We start from the raw sequence: 20705 nt of genomic DNA, 5'->3' as shown, positions 1-20705 counted from the left end.
GATTCCAGCATGGGCAGGTTGTGTGACATGACTTCATCCACAAAAACTATGTATGGTAAAAAATATATAATAATAATAATACAAACCAGACTACGTTACATATGGGTTACTTCACTTGTTTTACAAAATGATACATTTTTACTATTAAGCTTTTGACATTTTTAGTTTACTTATGATTTTGGGACTCTGGTCTTTGATGTCCAGTGTAAATCTGGGTCTTGAAACAAAACCAGTTGACTAAAATATTGTGTGTTTGTAATTTGCAGGTGTTTGTCCAAGGCGTTTATAATGGCGATGACCTCAAGTGGAGTAAAACTGACATGTCAAGGCCTGTTATCCAAACCAGCTCTGGCCTAGGAATGAACTATTCTCTTTCTTTTGCATCACTGCAGTTTAAAGAGTGACTTCAGTGTCAGGCTCCAATGTCTAACATTTGTTTTGTTAAAACCCACAGATGATCTCAGATAATGCAATGATTTCTGCAGGTATTACACGTTAGGAACTGCACGTGGGCTTTCTTTCCCCGCCCAGTGCCAGAAACAAAGACGCAGGTAACGTAGTCCTGTTTGTTTTGACACACACTTGTGAGGACTAGTGTCTATTATATGTCTTATGTTACGCTGTAAGGACATGTTTTCAGGAATCTGGTTTCTGAAATGTTCTAATTCATCAGCATTTACAGAACAAGTTTCAGTTTCTTTTCATGAACAACAAAGTTCAATGGAAGTTCAGCGCATTGATTTGATTCATTAACTTAGATCTGAATCTGCAGATTTATCTGTGGCATGGGACTAATAAACTATTATATATTGTTGAATATACATGAACCTCTTATCCAGCACATTTAATTATCCCTTAATTCCCAAAAATAGCTGCTTAATCCGTCATATATATATAATATATATATAATAGTCAGCTCATACAAACACTTTGGACAAATACAGCCTCAAACATGGCACTTCACTAAAAATAAAAAGAACGCCAGTTCTTCCACAGAAGACAGTCATACAGATTTGGAATGACATAATACGGGTGAGTAAATTACACAATTTTAATTTGGGGAACAAATTCCTTTTACCATTGTTCACTGAAATCGCAAGTGTCTTTTACTTGCTAATGGGGGTTATGAGTAACAAACTTCCGCATTGTGTAAAACAGGTCGCATCACTTCTGTTTCAGGGGCCGTATGTATAAATCCACTAAAATTTTTAAAGTCTTAAGTGTGTTAAAATTCTAAGAATGACATAATTTTACTACTATTCCTAAACTAAAGAATAAGTGTGATTCATAAAGGTTCCTAAATGTTTAGACTAGGTCTCAGCTCCTAAATGATTTAAGAGTGCTCGAGAGGTATCCTAACCTAGTTAGGAGTAACAAGATGGCAGCAGAGAGGAGGAGAACACACACTTTCCATCAAAGGTATGATGTATTGGAGTTATATGATGACAGGGATTTGATAAAACGATAAAATCTTGATCGGAAATGTATTCTTTTTGTAACTGACCTTTTAAGAAATGTAATAACTTCTCCCACTCTACGAATCAATGCTCTGACTGCAGTAATGAAATTAATAATTCATTTTTTTTAAATGCACCAGTGCACCGGTGATGCCTTGGGCTCATCAGTCCACAGTAAGCAGGGTCTTAAATAGCACGATTGTGGCACTGACCACACCAAACATACAGTAGTGGCCAAAAGTGTGCTGAGGTTTTTTATTTATTTAAAAAAAAAAAAAGAATAATGACCTTTCAAGTTCGCTTAAAACATGAAAATATTTTAATGTTTTAATCATGTTCATTATTTTTAAATATGAAGGAAGAACAAAATACCTTAGTGAAGGTATTTATCTAACAAAATTATTTGGCAAAAAAGGCACACTACAGCTACAGTTTTTCAAATAAAATAAAGTAAAAACTCACAGGAAAAAGAATACATTGACAACAACATAATCAGTTATTAATATTTCACTGGTTCTCTTGTGTTTTTGCATGTGTTCATAATTTCTTCGCATGCTTTGGTATGTTTCATTGAGTTATCACAAATAAAACAATTGACTCTAAGCACAACTACGCAATATGCTTACAAAAACTTTAACACATTTAAATAATATTTGGATAAAGGGTAAAGATGTCAATGTCAAGCCAGGCTGGTCAACACTTTTGGCCACTACTGTATGGAGATTCACTGACTTTCCAACTGATCTTCAAACCATGCGGTAAAAGCAGGGAACTTTCGGGCTACCCAGGAGTTGTTAGTGATTTAACATCATCGCTCCAACTATAAATGAGGAGACATTTACCAATAGAAAAGGATTCCGTAGTATCAACACTATAATTGGTGATAATTTTGTGCAATGCAAATCCTTTTTTTTTTTTTTTTTTTACAAATAAATTCAAATATTGAAATAAATGTTTCAGTGTCTTAATTAAATGATTTTATTATAATTCGATTAAATGATTGGTGTCATGCTGCTATGACTTCACCCTTCCAGGCTCACTGTTGGATGATTCAATGAACATTCAGCCATTTTGGGTTGACATCATTGTAGTCCTTAGTTCACAACACCAGAGAATGTCTAATAAGGGGAGAACTTCCACTCCCAGTAAACTTCCGGCTTCTGAACTGGTTGCAGTTCCACTCTGGTTCCATATGAGGGCGCTCACAGGACGAGTGCAGAATGAATGGAGGGCTATGGCGCTATATCCACTTTTCTCAGGATATAATTTTTTTGTCTAGTAATTTGAATGTTGTATTCGAAAGGAGATGCAAAGAAATTACACATTGCTGGGTGTTAGAGTCACTTATTTGCTTTAAAAAGTCTTTTAAAATGTCAACATACACATCGTACGACCAGAGGTACTGCTTTACGGCAATCCTTCAGTCACTTTGGTGCTTTCAGCTCTGCACTTTCTTTTCTCTCGAGGCATCGACAACACAGCTGACACAGGTAAATACACGTGCTAGACGAGTTTTTGTTTTGTTGTTTTAAAAGACCACGCCGAAAATACACACACACACACGGCCATCAAGCGGTATCTCTGGTCGGAATCAGTCCTTCACTGACCAATTTATTAGCAAAATGCTAGCGTGTTATGGGCAACAACAACTCAACCTGTAAGAAATCGAAAGGATATAAGTACTCGTTCATTCAACTTTCGACCAATAACCCATGTTGAACTTGCAAAACCTACAATCAAATCTGAGATTTCTCAACAGCAATCAGGTGAACGAGACACATTTAGCCGTCTAGCTCCATAGACTCTCATTCAGTCTGCACTCATGGGCGATCGCCCCCAGTGGAGCTCTGGTGGAACTACAACCAAAATGCGGTACAATAGGACTTAATAGAGAGTGGCCAGGCTCTCCGTAGACGGGCTCTGACAACACTTAAGTGCCACTTCAGTCTTAGACTTTGCTGAAAGTTGCTTTTAGCTTCTTTATAAAAATAATTTTTTGACACTTAAGTCAAAGCTTAAGACTATTCTTAAGAGCATTTCTGAGAAGTGTTAAACATAACGGCACCGGATGGTCAAATGGTCAAAATGGTCTTTTGTACTGTACTTCATTAAATGTAGAGCAGTTTTACTCAAGATACCGTCAAGGAGCAAGCAAAGATGAGCATAACCAATGTCCATAGCATATGTATATGATTACACATGATATAGCTTGTTTCTACATCTTCTTAGCATGTGTTTTGAACAGGAGATTCAGTGCTCTTTCAGAAGATGTATAAAAGCGCCCCCTACCGTACAACAGTGAAAACATGTAAAGCCGGAAAATTCCATCAATGGCGGGGAAGAGTTCAAAAGTCCATAGATATCGCCATCAGTTCGTACTACTGTTAACACTTTCTCAGACAAGTGGATGTGATAAGACCTGTTTTCCTTTTAATTTGATGTTCGGGCATAAAACCCATAGGTGTTCGTACCTGACTCGTATCCAACTATATCATGAGGCGAATCATGTGAGCTTCACTGTCTAAACCTACTGGGAGTCATCACCACTCACTTATTGTGCATTGACACTGGTCACTAATCTGCATCCCTGTGTCCGAAAATGCCTACTACCATAGTAGGTTCGAAAAACAGGATGTGAACTGAGTAGTATGTCTGATTTCCTACAATTCATAAAAGAGTAGGTGAAAAGTACCCCAACTATTTCCGGCAAAATGAGGTGCACATTCATACATACTTTTTCAACCGTCACAAAGCAAGTGAAGAACTACACTACCCATGATCACAAAGAGAAATTGACCAATCAGTGAAGTTGCAGTTACCAACTAAAGGAGCAAACTGCCCACTACCATGAGTCTGTTTCCCTACACTCTCTAATATTTAACTGATATACTAATAATTGTATAGTCAACATCTGAATATTTTGCTCTTTTTTTTTTTGTATTAAATAAATTATCTTTATACTTATAATCCATTTTAAACTTATAAACAGTCAAAATCGTTCCAATAATTTTATATTGTGCAGTCATTTCTGATTTGATTACATCAATTTTTATTTTATTTTTATTATTACATTTATCAATTACATTAGTAGGCTGTGTAATGAATGGGGTTTTTTTGTGAAAAAAAAAAGTGGAAAATACTTTTTGCTGACTGCTGAAATTGGGTGGTTAGTACACTCCATAAAAGTGGCAAAAAGTCCCAAAATATATATTTTTTTTTTCCTTTTATAAGGCTTCTCTTTCACTTATGAAATTTGCACTCACCTTCATGTCACCGGTCCCCTTCCAGCCCTACTCCCATCCTCCTGCTCTCCCTCATGTGCACCTCCTTGCTGTGGATAACATCACAATACATAGGGATAGATCTTTGAACAAGTTTGGTATAAAAATATTTCCAAAAGCCTTTCCAAATTTCTGACAAGTCATCTCAAGAAAGTCAAAGCATTCAGGGGCGGTTTACATGACGCTGTTTTCAACTAAACATTGTCATTTACATGACAAATCGTTTTGGACGCCTGAAAACGCAAACTCTTGAAAACGGGTTTCAAAATGCAAGTTTTTGAAAATGAAATCGTTATTTTCTTTGTGTAAAACTACAAAAACGCAAATTTGTGAAAACGGTGATGTGATGAGTATCACGTGTTGAATCTATAGGTGTGTCCACTGATCTAGCCTATATAGAATGACATTAGCCTAGTCATCATTATATAGATCAGTGGGTGTGTAGCTTTTTCTTTAAAGTGCCATTTCTTTGTATGGCCCATCACCAACTATGGGCCTGGCAACATACGGTAATACAGTGTTTTAAATCGTTTTTACGGATCTATGTGTGAAGGGATCGTTTTGACAACATTGTCCTCTGTAAGGGAAAAACACAAAAGAAAAAAAAATCAGTTTTAGTGTAAACCTCAATCCCTCCAGAAAGCTGTTTCGCAATTGGCAAACAATTTGTAAAATATGATCCAACTATATAACAGAGCAAATTATTGCTGTATTCGAATTTCGATCTAATAAACCTCTCAAGGAATTGCCCGCGAGCCAACCAGTCATGCATGAACCGGTGGTATGAAAAGTATGCTTATACTTATGTCTATGTTATGCCATATAATTCTGTCAAAGAATGATGGTGGCAGAGTGCAGTGATGTGAATAGGCTACTGAATTCGGCCCCGACCAAAATCACGTTAGAATAGAAGTCTTGAAAGGATGAGCAGCACTAAGTCAGTGCTTGTAAAAAGAAAAAATGCTGCTGTTCTAAATATCTGTCACGTTACAGCCACACATAAGGCACGAGGTAACAACAAAGACTAAAATATAGTATACTATTGTAACGTTACCAGCTAGTTTTTTTTCTCCGCCAACGAAAATAGTTCTATCAAAGCCATACCAGGATACTGTCCATGATCAACCGTCGAATATGTCGCTGAGCAACAGTGGAGATTTGATCCTGAATGAATCAGTGTTCGGACGAATCGGTGGAATGAATGATTCAATGATTCACTTATAAAGACCGTCACGTATTTCTCCCTACTGAAGTTTCGATGTAACTTGCAGAAAGTGTCCACTTTCTTCTTCCAGGTTACATATTACTGCAGACTGAGAATCTGTCTGTCTGGAACGGGCTTACAGAAAAGCAGAGTGATACAATTTGATTGTTTTAATAACGTGCCTGGTTTACAATATGCTCTATATCAGGCTACTTTGACAGTTTAATTTTCCAACATCAGTGTCTTTTATATTGACATTGCCTGTGTTTTATGAAAACAACAAACCAGGCAAGACCTAGTTAAAAAAAAATATATAATAATTTGATAAGTATACAAAAGTAAAAGTACTAAAAAATAGTAAAATACTTAATTTATATATATATATTTGTGGCTAAAAACAGTAGAGTCAGCAACTCCAAGGTCAGGTGTTTGATTCCCAGAAAAAGCATGAAAAATGCATTATTATTATACAAAAGTATACCTTATGCAAAGCACGTAAAAAGCCATCAATATTAAATAAATTCACCTTCTATTTATTAAAGACAAAATGTACCACAACAACCCATCATGAACTACAAAATGTATTATTTTATATATTTTCAAACAAGCTGAAGCGAAAGGTTAAAAAGCAAAGAATAATCAAGGCTAAATGCACTGCTCAGAGTTACAGAGTATCATAGTTATGTATCTTTTGTCCATTGGTGGCTCTAGTGTGCAGAAAATGTGTGTATGAACGTGTCATCTGAGTGTATCTATCTGTGTATCACCAGGGACATCTAGAGGACAGCAGGAATATGTGAATCAAAAATGCACTTGGAATTACTAAAGTTGAATGATATGTAACATTGTTTTTAAAAACAACATATAAGTATAAAATGTGTGGTGGTCATTTTCTACATTAACAACAGAAGCAACACAATCAACTTGCACATCATTTTTCTGCTCATGTTCCATCATACAAGCTGTAACTGCCACCTAATGTTAAATACTGCTCATGACAAGAGTGTTGATGTGCCTTTAAGATGACTCCTTCTATGGTAGGTTATTGTGGGTATGCATGCTGTTCTTATGTGAGCACGCACGCACACGTAGGTAGAGAGAGAGAGAGAGTAAAGAGATAGATGGCCGCTCTACCGCTAACTATTAATGTGTTCATTTCCACTTTGTTTATCAGAGTGTTCTTTTCCTGTTTTATACTCGCTCTTTTACATGTATGTGAAGAGTGTGCTTGTGCAAACCATCTATAAAGACTCGTGGGAATACCAGTTCGTTTGCCTCCTGTTTTCCATTTTCATCTGAAAAACCCTCTAGATGTTACAAAGTACATGATTGAATAAAAAAATAAAAAAATTCAGTGACAATAGAGTTAACCAGTAACATACGATCAGGATGAGGGCTGTCTGGCAAATAAAAAAAATAAATACACATATAAAGGAAATGGATGTATTAGGTGTTACTCTCCATCCCATGATCTATTCTTGTTCTCCTGCCAAATCTTCTCCATCTGATCCAGCTCTGTTTCGGTGAACGCTGCCTGTCCCCAGTTGGTCATTTTACTGGGTAACTTGTTGCCTGAGAAATACATGAAAAACATAAAAACGGTGCTTTTGGTAACGGTATCTAGTATTTGAGAAACTTCACACTCGGTCACCTGGTTGAACGATACGAAGTAGGCCCTCATGTTTAGAGACTTTATGTTTCCAAGTCTTTGTCTTGTTACTTGCCCGTTCCAGTTTCTTTGTAACGGCCTGAAAAACAATAAAAGGTCACCAAAATCATGATCATTTACCTTATGTTTAAAAATGAAACTTTACTAATTTGAGTATATATGTGGAAACAACAAGCAATGTCTGTTCTGTTTGATGAGAGGGACACTGGTGTTAGAGCAGGGGTTGTCATTGTCCACAACAATATTTGAAGCCCCTCCCCACCATATATCTCCGTATATAGGCCAAAGTAACTAAAATAATTATCAATAAATTAAAAACTTTTTTGCTGAATGTTCTTCAGGGTCCCCACTATTTTTAGCCAATGAATCTGGCTTTTCCAGTCATTCGTGATTACACGATTATCAGATAAGGATAAGGAATATTCTTCAAATATTTTAGAGCTTGGCACTCAGAGTGCTCTGATTGGCCAAATGACCCAATGCGTTGTGATTGGCCAAACACCTCAAGCGTTGGTCGGAAATGTAACGTCCCTTGCCATAATCGCAAGATTCAGCTTCCAAGGCTTTAAGCAATTGTAAACAGTTAAGAATGTTGTCGTTTTATCGCATCAGTTCGAGCCTGAGTCAGATTCAGAGAGTGCAGATAATCAACCCGATCGATCGGCACTTGCAACTTTGCAAGCACAACTTGAGCAGGACGTTTCACAGTGATAAGCGGTCTTTGTATATAGCCGGCGTTGTGCTCTCCCAGGTTCAGGAAGCTGTCCTCTGTAAAATGCGCTGTGCAGAAGCAAACCTACTTTATTATAAATCTTAACCTCTAATTCCAAATTTCATCCATTTTCAGCCAGACAAAGCGTTTTTTCTTTCTCACCGCATTGATGACTACTCTTCAATTCACTGCAGCCTCGCCTCTTTCTTTGCACATGCCTTTTGGCAGTCATTATGCTAATATTTATCATTGTGACATTTCCTTTAAAGCATTATATGACCCCCTTTAAGACAACTTGAGGGCCCCTTGGAAGTTTGCTGACGCCCCTAGTGGGCCCTGGACCCCTGGTTGAGACCCACAGAGCTAGAGAGTAAAAGAAGCTAAATGAAACATGTTGGAAAAGCTAAATATACTAGAAAAGGAGAATGTTAAAGGGATGGTTCGGAGTAAAATCAACCTTCGGTCCTTTGCACCATGACCTCGAGCCAAACACCCCCCAGAAGCCTTTTTTCCCTTGGTCGAACATTATTAAAGTTAGAGCTTATTTAGAGATATCAGCCGAATGGCTTAGTGCAGGCGCTAATGGATCCTATGATGCATCTCGTAAATTACCCCACTAATAATGCCCAGAATGGTACCAAACTTCTACAGTAGTACAAATAGGTTCTGTACTGTACTGACTTTTATGTGTTTTTCCCAAACCACTGAAGTGACCTCGACATCCAGGTTAGCGGTAGCATGTTATTTAAATAAACTCTTGATGTACTTACAAACTTTCCAATGCCTCGTTTTATGAGTACAGAACCTATTTGTACTACTGTAGAAGTTTGGTGCCATTCTGGGCATTATTAGTGGGGTAAATTAGATTTCTCTAAATAAGCTCTAACTTTAATAATGTTCAACCAAAGGAAAAAAGGCTTCTGGGGTTTTTTTTGGCTCGAGGTCATCGTTCAAAGGACCCTAGGTTGATTTTAGTCCGAACCATCCCTTTAATTTGATAAAGTGAAAAAATCCGCTACCTTGTATTCCTCTTGCGCCCCCTGTCTCTTCAGCTTAAGGCTCTCCAGCTGCTCCAGTGCAACCTGCAGGGCACGCTCCTTCTCTGCCTTCTCTTTTTCCAGCTCTTCTTTCTCTTTCTGGGACTGGGATAAGACCTCTTGCTGCTGCAGGTGAATCTGCTCTAATTCAGTCCTCTTGCTTGCCTCCTCTTGTAGCAGCCTGCAAAACAGAAAACACACAAATGTTCTGCATAGTTCTGTGGCCCTTCTGTGCATACTGAATCTGAACGCTGGGTGTTTGCGCACTGTTACCTGGCCTGCAGTTTGCGCACGACTTCTTCATCCTCTTTGGCCTGCCTCTCGTCGTCTAGTGCCTGTTTCAGCTGACGGTACATGTCTTCCAGTTCCTGCATACGCTGCCAGTACTGCTCCACTTCACTGGACTTCTCAACCACCTGCTCCTCCATCTGCATGCGAGCCTAGGAAGCCATTTTAAATTCACACATCAGACCTGTTTCACACATCCTGCACACACAAGTGCAACTGTTTTGTGCTTTCTTGCAAACTGACAGCTTTTCTGCAGAAAAGAGCTGCATTTCTATACAATAATGTATGCATTATTTTTTCTTTTTTTTTTCTTAAAAAGGAGCTGAATACATTAACATGTTCAGAACTAATTAAATGAATCACAACTATTTATACATACTGTATGAATTTTAATCAATTGACACCCTTAATTTAAACAAAGTCACCATAAAATCAAAGTTGACTTTTTTTATATATATTTTGCAGTATTTATTATAAAACATTTATCCATGCACAAATGAGAAAAAAAGATTAACGCAACTTCTGTTTCATGCCGACTGTGTGTGTCTGTGTTTTAAGTAACGTTTGGCTCAAATGAATTAAAATTTTTTTATAATTTTGGCAGCAAGAAAACCGATTACATGTCAAACTAAAATTAAATTTTATTAATGTCAGCAATAAATTCAATTTATGAACAGATTTTTAAAAGTTGTTGAAAAAATGGAAATGATTGATGCCTTTTACACATCAAGCCAATTATGGCATCCAGCCATATGAACACCTAAAAGCAGCCTGGTGACCTCCATCAATAAAATCACTGTCATTGTGAAAAAGACATTATTAGGTTGTTGTAATTACCATTTTCTCTTGCTCCAGGTCTCGTTTATATCGGTCCAGTAATGCTGTTTGGTTCTGAAGTCTTCTCTGTTCCACCAAATCACCCCTGACTGATGTGTCCTGTAGGTCCTGCAACATCCAGACAAAATGAAAGCAATAATTAACAAGGCTTCTGTAAGCCAGAAAGTACAGGGAGAAAAACTTAAAATAACAACTAGCCTTCAGTCACTGTTTAATAAATAAAAGAAAGTTCCAGTTTCAATCAACGGCAGCCATGTCATGCTATTAATTTCAACAAAATCACTTCAGTTCATCCCACAATTTGTAAAAACAAATACACGTTTACAATAATAATGCACTTACAGTACAAGTAAATGAACGCCACTCAGCCACTTTGTGCAACTTGTTGAAGAGCTTAAGATGTATGTTATTTATGTATATTAAAAAAAAGTGTTGTCTAGTTGTGTGGGACTACTTTTCTAGATCCACAGACTTATGTTTGGTTATGCATTTTTGCATTATCACTGCGTGTACTGTGCAAAAGTTTCCAAGTTTAACGGCCTTGCATGGTTGACAGGAGATAAAAATCAAACTAGTCTCATGCCGCCAAGGAATGATCATATTTCCTGCTTCATAGACGATAAAGTATGAAACAATCCCTTGAGATTGAAGATATAAAACAGGAACTGGTAAAAGTCAAAACCACCCATACACAGGAAGTGTGGCTTCATTGCTCAGGAGTTCTCCTTTGCAGGTGTCCTAAAATATGAGCGTCTTTTAAAGCTATATTTTGGGCCTTTTTTGCTTCTATATGACAGGACAGTTGGGATTGTCGCCTGCAGTGCTGTTACACTATATGTCAGAGCACGATCTACAAGACTATGTCTCCGACAGCAGGGCTGTTTTAGCATAAAAATGTTCTAAAAATATCTTCATTTATCAGCTTCAGTTTAGAGATGAGAGTAGGTTCAGTAACTTTCTCTTCATGGTCGAACAGGATTACAAGAGTCAGATGTTTAACATGGAACCTAATTAAAGGTTTAATACGAAGAAAAAAAACAAAGGATGTGAAACTTTGTTTCTAAGAGTGTGCTATAAACTGAAATAATGTAGGCAAATAAGAGAGCCAAAGGGGAAGTGACAGTAAAAAGTGCACACAAAGTAATATGCACACAGTTTAAAGGTGCATTGATTAGTATGGTGCTAATTTAATAGGTTTAAGACATTATGAAATAAATTGTGTTTTTGTGAAGAGTCATCTGATTGTTGTATACACTCACATGAGATGAAGATTGAACTCATAATAGTTATCAATGCCACTATCAAACACTATCAACGGCACAAAGAATCTGCAGCGGACACGTGGTACAAGTCGAAGCAGTTCTCCAAGGATGTGAATGCTTTTAACAAGTCGGAATCCCATAATTACATAATTCCAACATGGCGTGAACGCACAATTTCACTAAACGTCGAAGAGAACCCTTGCAGTGACTGGAGGCCGCCTCTGCAGATACGCTAGAAGCGCAGTGTAGTTTGGTGATCGGAAGAGCGAAAATTAGGCTGTGGAACACACTTATTATCGTGCTTTGGAGAATCTGTGCCTGTACAGCCAAAAAATAAGTGTAAACATCGGTACGGCATACATGATGTGGAGAGATTAGATGACGGAGAAAATCCTGAGTAGATGCTCAAGTTGCTAACAGCTAGGGGAATTAATTATTGTGAAAACCGCTCTCTAAAACTCACTAGTAAGGCGTAATTTATATAAAACCACGGCGAAAGATGGCATTGTGGTATCGGTACAAATTACACAAAGAAAGGCAATGCTACCGTTAGCAAAAGAACTACTGAATACACGTTTAATCCAACATCTCCAACAGAGATACTGCTAAATGGCTTGAAATCTAAGGCATTTTGCTGGTGACTTATGTTTGTATCTTTCAATGATTCAAGGAAGGCCACAATACCTTACTCAGGGCCTCCAGCTGGGCCTGTTTGCTCTCGTTGGCCAACTGCAGCTGTCTCATTCTGCTCTCCATGATCTCCTGTTCAGCTTTCATCCTGTTTCTCAGCTCCCTGCGTTTCTGTCTGGATTCTCGGTGTGCGGAGGAAAGGCCTTGTCTTATGCGGACAATGCAGTCCTGGATGGCTAACATACACATGAACAAAAACTTACTCAGCAGGGGATTGTGGATATACAGTACAAAAATGTCAATGTCATCAGCAAAGATATGTGCTACCGTGAATCCACTCCTGTTTTGTCTTTTTATCCGATGCACTGATCTCAAAACTTTTCTCAACACATCTTATAATGAAGAGGTTTTTCCTTCCATCCTTGTCTGGTAAGGACTGCAAAGACAGAGCAATTTAGATATTTGAAGGGATACTGTAGTTCACCCAAAAATCTAAATTCCGTCATCATTTATTCACCATTATGTTGTTCCAAACCTGTTTGTTGTCCTGCCATAGCAATCCACTCAGAATATTTAAATGTAACACACCGTGTGATCATAAAGCATGACCACAAAACACGAACTAATCCATAATGTTATAAAACAAGCATCTTGAGGTGCCAGGTTTGAATATATAGAAGTGTAAAATATATTTTTGTGAATAACAACTTAAAATAATGTTCTCACACAACACTATCGTAAGACTCGCAATATATCTCATAAATCGTATGAGCTACTTTTATAGATGCATTTTTTAACAGCCACAATACTGCAAAACATTTGCATTCAAAAGATAATCCAATAATACAGGGTTAGATTGACATGAGAGTGTGTAAATGATGACAAAATATGCTATTGCTGCATCCCAATTCGCCAACTATCCATCCAAAATAGCTTTCAAAATTGGAATGAGTGTTTCCCAATTCACAGTATGTTGAAAAGAATATCCTAAATGTATGTGGATATTCTTCAGTGGAAATTCGAAATGCAGACCTATGGACACTAATATTACCCACAACCCATTGTGATTTTGAGTAGAATTCAGTTTAGAACTAAAAACACGCATAAAAATGGATGTGCAAGACTGATGATTAAGTAGAGAGGTTTAGATAAAGGAGTTTGAGTGATTAATAATCAATATCCAACCTGATAAAAATATATATATATATATATTTAATCTGCAACAACATTGTGAGCTTTTTTAAAGAAGTGTCTGCCCATTAACTTTTAAAAGCATCATTATGCAAAAACGAAGAGTTCTCTGCAATACAGACCCATGGATGACAGATCAACATGCTACTTCTTTTCTCTCCAATATGGTAGGAAGAATTGTTGAGTAGCATAAATTAAATAAACTGAAATGTGGAGTGTGTATATATAAGGCAAAATGATTGACAGGCCAGTAATATGTCAGAAAATTTGCATACTTTTCTGCTACATAGTCAAACGTATCTACTTTTAGGGGATATAAGTAGGCGAATTGGGATGCATTGGGATATACCTTTAAAATTCAACTCTGAACAACAAATACTGCGAAAAAAAAAATATATCTTTTACCTCGACACAGCAGTTGCGATCAAGCGAAATACATCCCTTCTGCTCTATTAGGTCTTCACTCACATAATAGGATATGTAGTTGAGATGGAGCTTAAACCATCGCTCTGTCCAGTTCTTCCTTTTATGGCCTTTTTTCATCATATAGCCCTTTTTGAATAAAAAAGATACCAAGTTAATGATTTGTCAGAAATATCTGTTTATTTCTCTAGGCTAGTCAGTGGTCTTGTACAGACAAGAGCAGACCTAGAATGCCCCATATTAATGAAAGACATTAACACAGACTCCCACCTGCTTAATAACATCCAGTACAATTTCATTACAGACTTCATTGATGCCCATGGAGAGAGTCTGAGGGTTTATGCCCTTGGTGAAATGGCCAATGCCAATAAGCTCAATCAGCTCCCACGCATTCAGATGACGTTTCTTTGCGCTGAGCTGCATTTTGTAGTCTTCGAATCTGCCCTCGTTCCAACTGCAACCCACTGCTGCAAACAGCTTGCGCAGGAAGTACTCAAGCTGTAACAATACAGAAATACCTCATTATTTCCATATCAGTACAAGGAATCCTAAGATTAAAAGTACTAGGACCAACCTCCTCGACGACAATGTGCAGTGGATATTTATCTTCAGACAGGAAGTTGAAGATACACCACACTTTGAAGGCATCAACGTCTGAGATGAGCAGATTCATGTTGCTGATGTGTTTTGGTGCAGACAGAGTCCAGCACATCTTGTTCAGCTCCATGAAGTCAAAGTTGGGCTGGATCTGCCATTCAAATATTAAAAATGATTTGAATCTAATTGAGGGCTACAATGTCATATATTTTCTGCAGAATTCATATTCTGTCTTATACCACTTATTCTATAAAGATAATACTGGCAGGTAAGTAGGAATTCTGTTGAGCTTCAAGTGTGAACATGGCCAATTTGTATATAGTAAATTAATATTTGTATTATTTAGTAGTCATTATACAAAGATATTTGACCAAAGAATGCCACAACTGACCAATCAAAATCAAGTATTCTAGAGAGCTGATACCAAAGAGCTGATATTATGGAGTATATGAGGTGTAGGACATGTTATAAAGAAAAAGGGGATTGTACAATATGAGTATAATGAAGTAGATATAGTCTTGATGGCATTATGAAAACTTAAAAGTCAATGCATAAAAGCATGCAGAGATGGACATGGGGTTTGGTTTTTCACTATAAGAAATAATCCTGTAGAAAAGCGCATAAGGTCCTGGCATAAAATTACCAGAAGGCTATGTTTTCCGCTAAGTTTACGGACAACATCAGAATGGGTGAAGAAATACTGTACGCGATATAGGAACTGCAGAGAGAATAGTGTAAACAACAAAAACATCAAGTGGCAGTTCTGGGACTAAAATTCCTTGGAGAGAAGTCAGAGAAGGATGGTCAAACAGGTTTGAGCTGACAGGATGGAAACCGCATTTCTGAACGCACAAAGAGAAACCGAGGAGCACAACAGGTTCCACTTCAGTCAGTTAAGAACATGACGTTGGATTGAAATAAATTATTTTAGAGACACTGTAACACGTCATCGTGTACTGGACTGGTGGCATGGTTTAGTGAGGAGGAAAACAAATCATACTGCACAGTCACTGGCAAAATAAAGTTCCCAAAAAGATGCCATATAAGACATGTTTTGGGTTTAGAACTTTTTTTCCACTATAAAGAACATGTACTGGAATGGAAAGGTTACATGGATGTTAAAAGTTCTTCATGGAACGAATCGATGGCAATAAAGAACCTTTATTTGTAAGTTATTTGCATGTTACTATTCACTTCTAAGATGAAAATATATAGAAACTTCCAAAAAACAACATCAACAACAAAATGACAACAGTGAATAAATGCAATTGACCAACAAGATGATAAAAGGGTGCCTGTAGAATCACAAATCATTAAGATATGTAAACACACACAAACACACATGGAAAGTCACCATTCAACACGGAAACCCAATGTGTGTGTGTGTGTGTGTGTGTGTGTACTTGTACAACTATCTTTGTGAGGAACAGTCTGAGTTTTAGACCATCAGAGTGAGGACAAAGTGAGTAAAGTGAGGACATTTTGGCCGGTCTTCACTTTCTGTGATCCTTTTAAAGGCCTGTTTAAGGGTCAAGACTTGGTTTTAGGGATAAGGGTAGGTTTAGGGTAAGGGTTCAGGTTATGAACTTGGAAGTTGTGATGGGTAAGGTTAGGGTGAACTAATGAATGTCCTCACAAAGATAGCTGTACAAGAATGTATGTGTGTGCATGTATATATATATATATATATATATATCTCATCAGCAGCAAACCGAACCCACAGCTTAAATATCATGAATGTTAATAGTATAACACTAGAAGACAATACATGGTAACTGGCAAACCTCCTAGTGCTGTGAGATTATTTTCACTTTAAATCAGCATGAAATCTCACACTAAGTTTACATTTTAATCACTCACTGAAGTGACTGATTTTATTTCCATTTTCAGGAGACATCAATGTGAGTAACAAGTCTCATGCCCTGTGAGTCATAAGTGACGGCCCATGGACATCAACTTCCCTACAGTCTTTTTGCCCTTTTAGGGAAAATCTTCTTTAGTATTCACAAACAATTTTTCCAATTTTAAATATTGATGAATAACTTAAACTTTTGGACCCCATATTTTTCAATTGATTAAGCCCACTCATGAAGATGCTTCTGCATCAGATTTTTTGCCTAAATCAATATATTTTACATTATAAATTGCTTACTCTTTATTTAAGTTTTTTTTAATTAATTAACTACATGTACTTACTATATGTTAGTTATGTTAGGGGTAGATTTTGGTTTAGGGTTAGTTGCTTGTAATTATGCATAATTTACTGTTATTACTATGATGTACGTGTAGCTAAGTCACCTTAAAGAGTTATAATGGTTTTATCAGCATAAAAATTGAAAAATGCACATGAATTTCTGAGCCTTGGTATTTTGTATGTTGGCCTTTTGCATTACTGACAGGATAATTTTATCCAGTAGCAGAACTATCCAAAGAGCATCTTGTGTTTCAATGGAACATCTGTACAAAGAGTCACATGATCAGTGTCAGAGATGTACCTATTTGATTAAAAATAGTACACAATCTTTTTAAATTTTTTTCATTTCCAGATTTAAATTAGATTTTGCATTCTAGATTTTTGACCCCATCAATTGTCTTGGTACAGAAAAGCAGACACACACATACACACACACACAAGGATATCTCTATGTGAGTCATGAGTAATAATGTGTAGCCTCATTCCAGAGGAAATAATAAACGTCTGTTCTTAAAACAGACACAGGCTTGTCTGGCGAGAGGAAGGTCTATGCTTTGATAAGAGACAGTGTATTTGTTACCTTATTAAGTATGAACTTGTTCAGGTAGGGCATGTACCCTTGTGTTGACACTGGTCCTTCATCATCATCTTTAAAGTGCTCCTCCAAGGCTGAAATGTTATGAGGGATTTTCAGTATGGTGCACAGGTTGTGAGACAGCACCTTCAGAGAGACAGACAGCAATGGTTTCACTATGCAAAAAGGATAAAACAACCAGATGATAAAGATAAAATAAGTCTCTCCACTTCAGTGCATATGCATACACCCTGGTGGAAAGTCTTGCAAGACTGATCAAGCGTTATTCCAAAAATTAGTAAACAAATGAAGTATTGCATTACTTTCTCTTTCATTATATAACATTATCCTCTGCAAACATCTTGAAAATTAAGCATAATGTTAATGCAACTAACAGTAGTGTTGAACAACGGTATGGTTAATGAAGAACATAAGAGAAATTATCTACCAGATTTGTTATTGACAAATTTTTTTTTTTTTTTTTTTACTTAATTTTGATTATAAGGTCTGTTTCAATAAATAAGTAGAAGACACCGTTGAAACAACTCTTATGAGTACGCTAAATCATCTGTATGGACAAACTTTCATTTTTCAGTGGACTAAACGACTGTCTCGATACACGGAAACTAACAGGTGCGCGCGCGCTGTGATCTCTGGAGTTGTTAAAGGGGTAGTATTTAAAAGGATTACTTACCTTTAACTGGGATTTGGATACTTTTCCGTTTCGGTCTACGTCCAGAGCAGTAAAGGCGTACCATATGGGTTTGAGTATTTCGTCCCGGGATATCATGATGATAACTTCAGTGAAGGATGTCAGAGCGCGTGTAAAACTAATCCTCTTCACTCAGTCAGTCAGCGCAACATCAGAGTCATGTGACCAACACAGCTTTACAACATCTCACATATTTACATAGGCTACAAATAAAACTATAATCTAAACACAACCGAAATTATGTGTTATTTGTTTTGTTTTTTGTTTTATGTGGGCATTACTAATAACATTTGCGTAGTCCAATGTAAATAACAGGAAATCCTCATATTATGAAAAAAAAAAAAACTATGATCGATGTGTGCTGATTATTCATGATTTCAGTCGAACCTTTGGTCCCACTTTATTTTAAGTGTCTTAACTACTATGTACTAGCATTTCAATTAACTGTTTGATACAATGCACAATTATTATTATTATTATTATACAATTATTGTGTACGTTTTTATATTGTACTTAAATTTTTTTTTAAACCTGCATGTAATTAATTTCTGTAATTACATAATTACACTCTTGACCCTTCCTTTACACCAGGGATGGGCAACTTCGGTCCTGGAGGGCCACTGTCCTACAGAGTTTAGCTCCAACCCTGAAAAAATCACCTGCCTGTAATTATCTAGTAATCCTGAGGACCTTGATTAGCTTGTTCAGGTGTGTTTGATTAGGGTTGAAGCTAAACTCTGTAGGACAGTGGCCCTCCAGAACCGAAGTTGCCCATCCCTGCTTTACACCATAATCCACCCTTAAACCTACCCAAACCACCAAACCAGTCCCTAACCTTACCCGTATCTCACCTCAACAGCAGAAAAAATTGTTTTGCAATACAATATGAACACAATAAGTAGTTAAGGACATCTAAAATAAAGTGTGACCGAACCTTTAAATTAATTTCTATTAGTAGCTATCCATACAAGACCATCAACTTATGTTTAACTTATCATAAGTTCCCGATATATTGTAAATCAAAAACAAATTGATTAGTAACGACAGCGCCTGATACTGCACAATACTTTTCATAATGGAACGCGGTCGATAAGTGAAATTTTGCTATGCCCAGATAACATACGTCTCCAAGATGTCTGTTAAAGAGCAGTTCATCTGGAAAACATCTGCTGTACAAACATCTGACAAACATCTTTAAAAAAGTCAGTTTCATAAACATCTTAAAGACGTTTGCTAAATGTATATTTGACATCTGACAGGAAACATCTTAGAGACATATTGCAGATGAGCAAACATTCTAAAAAATACATCTTGAGATGAAAACAGACACATCAAATGTAGGCTACGTGTGCTATCAGGGTGGTTACCTCCTCAGAAAACTTCAATATAGCGTCTTTTTACCGCATTTTGACATGCATAGCACAGTTACGTCTCTAATATGTCTGCTAAAGAGCACTTCGTCTGGAAAACATCTGTTGTGTTCAAACATCTGATAAAAGTCTTAGAACAAGCAGTTATACACTCTAAATCACAAAAATCTTAAAGATGTTTTCTAAATGTCTATTTAACATCTGACGGGAAACATCTTAGAGACATACTGCAGATGAGCAAACATGTACATCTTGCAAATGTAAATGCAGACGTCTCCTTGATGTAGGCCTACATGTGCTATCAGAGTACGAAATTTTATGGCAACTGACTTGTTGGCAAAACTGCTGAAACGTAGGTATACTCGGTGTGTGTGGAAAAAATATGTGTACATAGCCTACTTTATCCAATACTTTGATGATTTTTCACCATCTTATCTCCCCGGAGCAAAAAGCTATATAAAAAAAAACCTGCAACCTAACCCATACAAACGACTTAATCTATAAATATAGGAATTAAAGAAGAAGTGTCAGATGTTATATATTGCCATCTCAAGCCATGTGTAATTTAAAACATCTAAAAACACTTTCCTGGATTGTCTGCACCACATCACAGGCAGAAAATGCCACAGCAACTAGTTTGTTGTGGGGAAACACTACTTCTACTTATAGCCCTGAAAAACAGGTCTTGTAAATGACCCAAACAAGAAACAACCATAGGAATGAAGTCAGAAGAGTCCAATGAGGAAGTTCTAATGTTTCACAAAAAGTCTTAAGAATTTCAAGTGCCAAGAATCCGCTGATAATCTTCTGGCATCAAGTCATCTAACAAACAAGTTCTACAGACTACATTGCTTTCCAGTGATTTCATTTTCATAATCTTCACAGTTTTACAATATAATTTCAATCACACAGGCCACTTCTTAACCATGTTTCTTCTAGATAAACAAGCTAATTTTTTGCTCATGTATCTTAAATTTTAAAATAACTGCAAGTAAATTGTATAGTAAACATGAATATTTCTTGCAGTTTGCACAACTTTTAAAGAATAGAATATTTTTTACCAATTCATTCCCTTTCAACTTGACATGACAGTTCCTCATATTAAACATTCATTATGTATGCGTTGCTTGGTGAAATTAAAATTCCTGCCTCCACCAGTCTTGAAAGACTGCATGGATGATTTGCTATTGCCCAACTTCACTGCAGCCTTTACTTTTTCATCTGTCAAAACTATTTTTTTGCCCCCCAAAAAGATATATTTTTATTT

The 20705-nt window shown here is 36.8% G+C and overlaps 1 protein-coding gene across 1 annotated transcript; it reads right to left on the bottom strand.

Moving 5' to 3' along the window:
* Positions 1 to 6299: 6299 nt before the first annotated feature.
* swap70a (switching B cell complex subunit SWAP70a) lies at positions 6300 to 18340 on the bottom strand. Its single transcript, XM_079865179.1, has 12 exons — positions 18051 to 18340; positions 17363 to 17503; positions 14566 to 14739; positions 14262 to 14489; positions 13974 to 14120; positions 12705 to 12813; positions 12432 to 12613; positions 10486 to 10593; positions 9634 to 9800; positions 9343 to 9541; positions 7594 to 7690; positions 6300 to 7514 (listed from the first exon to the last, which is right to left on the bottom strand). The coding sequence occupies exons 1-12, from the start codon at positions 18144 to 18146 to the stop codon at positions 7396 to 7398; spliced, it is 1767 nt and encodes a 588-aa protein (XP_079721305.1). The 5' UTR covers positions 18147 to 18340; the 3' UTR covers positions 6300 to 7395.
* Positions 18341 to 20705: the final 2365 nt, after the last annotated feature.

Source organism: Squalius cephalus (genome assembly GCF_949319135.1).
Source record: "Squalius cephalus genome assembly, chromosome: 3".
Classification (NCBI taxonomy): domain Eukaryota; kingdom Metazoa; phylum Chordata; class Actinopteri; order Cypriniformes; family Leuciscidae; genus Squalius; species Squalius cephalus.
Note: the sequence above shows the minus strand (reverse complement) of the source record. Positions and strands in the feature narration are given on the sequence as shown.